Source organism: Fopius arisanus, unplaced genomic scaffold (assembly GCF_000806365.1).
Source record: "Fopius arisanus strain USDA-PBARC FA_bdor unplaced genomic scaffold, ASM80636v1 scaffold00629, whole genome shotgun sequence".
In the NCBI taxonomy this organism is placed as follows: domain Eukaryota; kingdom Metazoa; phylum Arthropoda; class Insecta; order Hymenoptera; family Braconidae; genus Fopius; species Fopius arisanus.
The window spans coordinates 3,620-5,477 of NW_011888368.1; the positions used below are offsets into that span (position 1 = coordinate 3,620).

The 1,858-nt window shown below is 38.2% G+C and overlaps 1 protein-coding gene across 1 annotated transcript in view; it reads left to right on the plus strand.

The window, feature by feature from the left end:
* The window catches only part of LOC105273013 (potassium channel subfamily T member 2-like), a gene marked incomplete at both ends in the record, with an annotated part of 4,400 nt that extends 2,763 nt beyond the window's left edge, over positions 1-1,637 (plus strand). The window contains 4 exons of the mRNA XM_011315249.1: positions 4-44; positions 283-480; positions 576-802; positions 1,170-1,637. Coding sequence (XP_011313551.1) covers positions 4-44; positions 283-480; positions 576-802; positions 1,170-1,637 — 934 coding nt within the window. The remainder of the gene's footprint in view (positions 1-3; positions 45-282; positions 481-575; positions 803-1,169) is intronic.
* Between the last annotated feature and the right edge of the window lie 221 nt (positions 1,638-1,858).

A 1,858-nucleotide genomic window follows, 5' to 3' on the forward strand; every position in this document is an offset into this window, starting at 1 on the left:
AATTATGCTGATAAAACTGCCGCTGATGAGCATACAATCCTCAGGTCCGTCCGATGCTTTCATTTCTCTCATCATTGAACTGTCAACATTGTTTTTAAACATTAGAGCTCCATTTAGAAGTTAAGGTTCTAAATATCCTGTGAATTTCATCATGATGGATTCATCATCTTCCTTTTTGTACAATTTAATCCACAGTAATAAACATTAATCAATCAATCAGAAATCAAATGTTGTAATTTATAAAAAAAGATGATCAGAGTTTACAATGAATAAAAATTTTAGATCATGGGCTGTAAAGGATTTTGCTCCAAATGTACCTCAGTACGTACAGATTTTCCGTCCTGAGAACAAACTTCACGTTAAATTTGCTGAGCACGTCGTGTGCGAGGATGAGTTCAAATATGCACTTTTGGCTAACAATTGTACTTGTCCTGGTGCTTCAACCCTAGTTACGTTACTCCTGCATACATCACGGGGACAGTTAGTATTCTTATACCACTCCGAAATTCACGAGTCGAGATGTTTAATAATTTAGCATTCACCCTAATTGTCGGTTATTTTCTTGAAAATGTCAGGGAGGGACAACAATCGCAGGAGGAATGGCACCGGCTTTATGGCAAGTGTTCTGGCAATGAAATATATCACATCACTCTGGGTGACTCGAGATTTTTCGGGGAGTACGAGGGAAAATCGTTTACTTACGCGTCATTTCACTCTCATCGGAAATATGGAGTTGCTCTTGTCGCTGTCAGACCAGCAGAATTACCAGAGTTTTATGAAGATACTATTCTACTTAATCCAGGTAATGAACGATTTATGCGAATAATTAAATTAAATCGGGGCTGAGTTAAAGTTCGGTTGTAAAAACGTGGAAATTATTCTCCTGCAGCTATTATTTTATGCTACAGCCAATTCCCTCAAGTACTCTACAACAATCATTTTTATTGTTATAATTATAATGATAATTATTATAATTATAATATGATCAATTCAAATAAACAAATTCAAATAAAAGTAAAACTAATCGTCTAAATTGATTAAAATAATTGCTATGATAATCTGAATAAAATAGATAAATAAACAGACTAAATCTATTTATTTATTTAATGTCACACGTATTGATTCCTCAGTAGGTAGAAAAGTAGATATTAAAAGTGAATAATTCTCAGGTCCTCGTCACATAATGAAGAAAACGGACACATGCTACTACATGAGTATTACAAAAGAGGAGAATTCAGCGTTTGTAGTGGCAAACAATCAGGACAAATCATCAGATCCCTCTCAAGTGGTGGTGGACAACAAAGGTGACACATCGACAACCCAAATGGGCAACGCATCGGGACCAGGCACAGGTGCCACAACCCTGACAACACCGACAACTCTATCAGCAACAGTGGCAGCTGGATCAGGAGGGAATGGTACAATTGGAATTGGTGATAGCCAGCATCGAAGATATTCTAATGGTTTTAAATCGTCGTACGATAGGACACATGAGGCGAGTGAATCGGTGTCTCCGGGCAAACCACGTATACTAGTACCATCGCCCGGAGCACCGCCGCCGCCTCAGGTTATCTTGCAGGTCCTCCCTAGCACGCCCACACTCCAACACCACAACCTACTCGCATCCGATGTCCACCGTGAGTGTCGCATGCGCCTGCGCTTTTTTTTTTTCAATTTTTTTTTTGTCATCTCTGATTCATTCGTATTTAATGAATTTACTCGTACCACTGAAGCTGAGTCTTGGGGTATGTCATGATTTTTGTTTACTCGGAGAGTGCATCTGGAATTCTCCGATTTATCATGCAACTCCAGGAAAATTCAGTCAGTAACAAAGAATTTGAAATTTAAAAAACTTTCT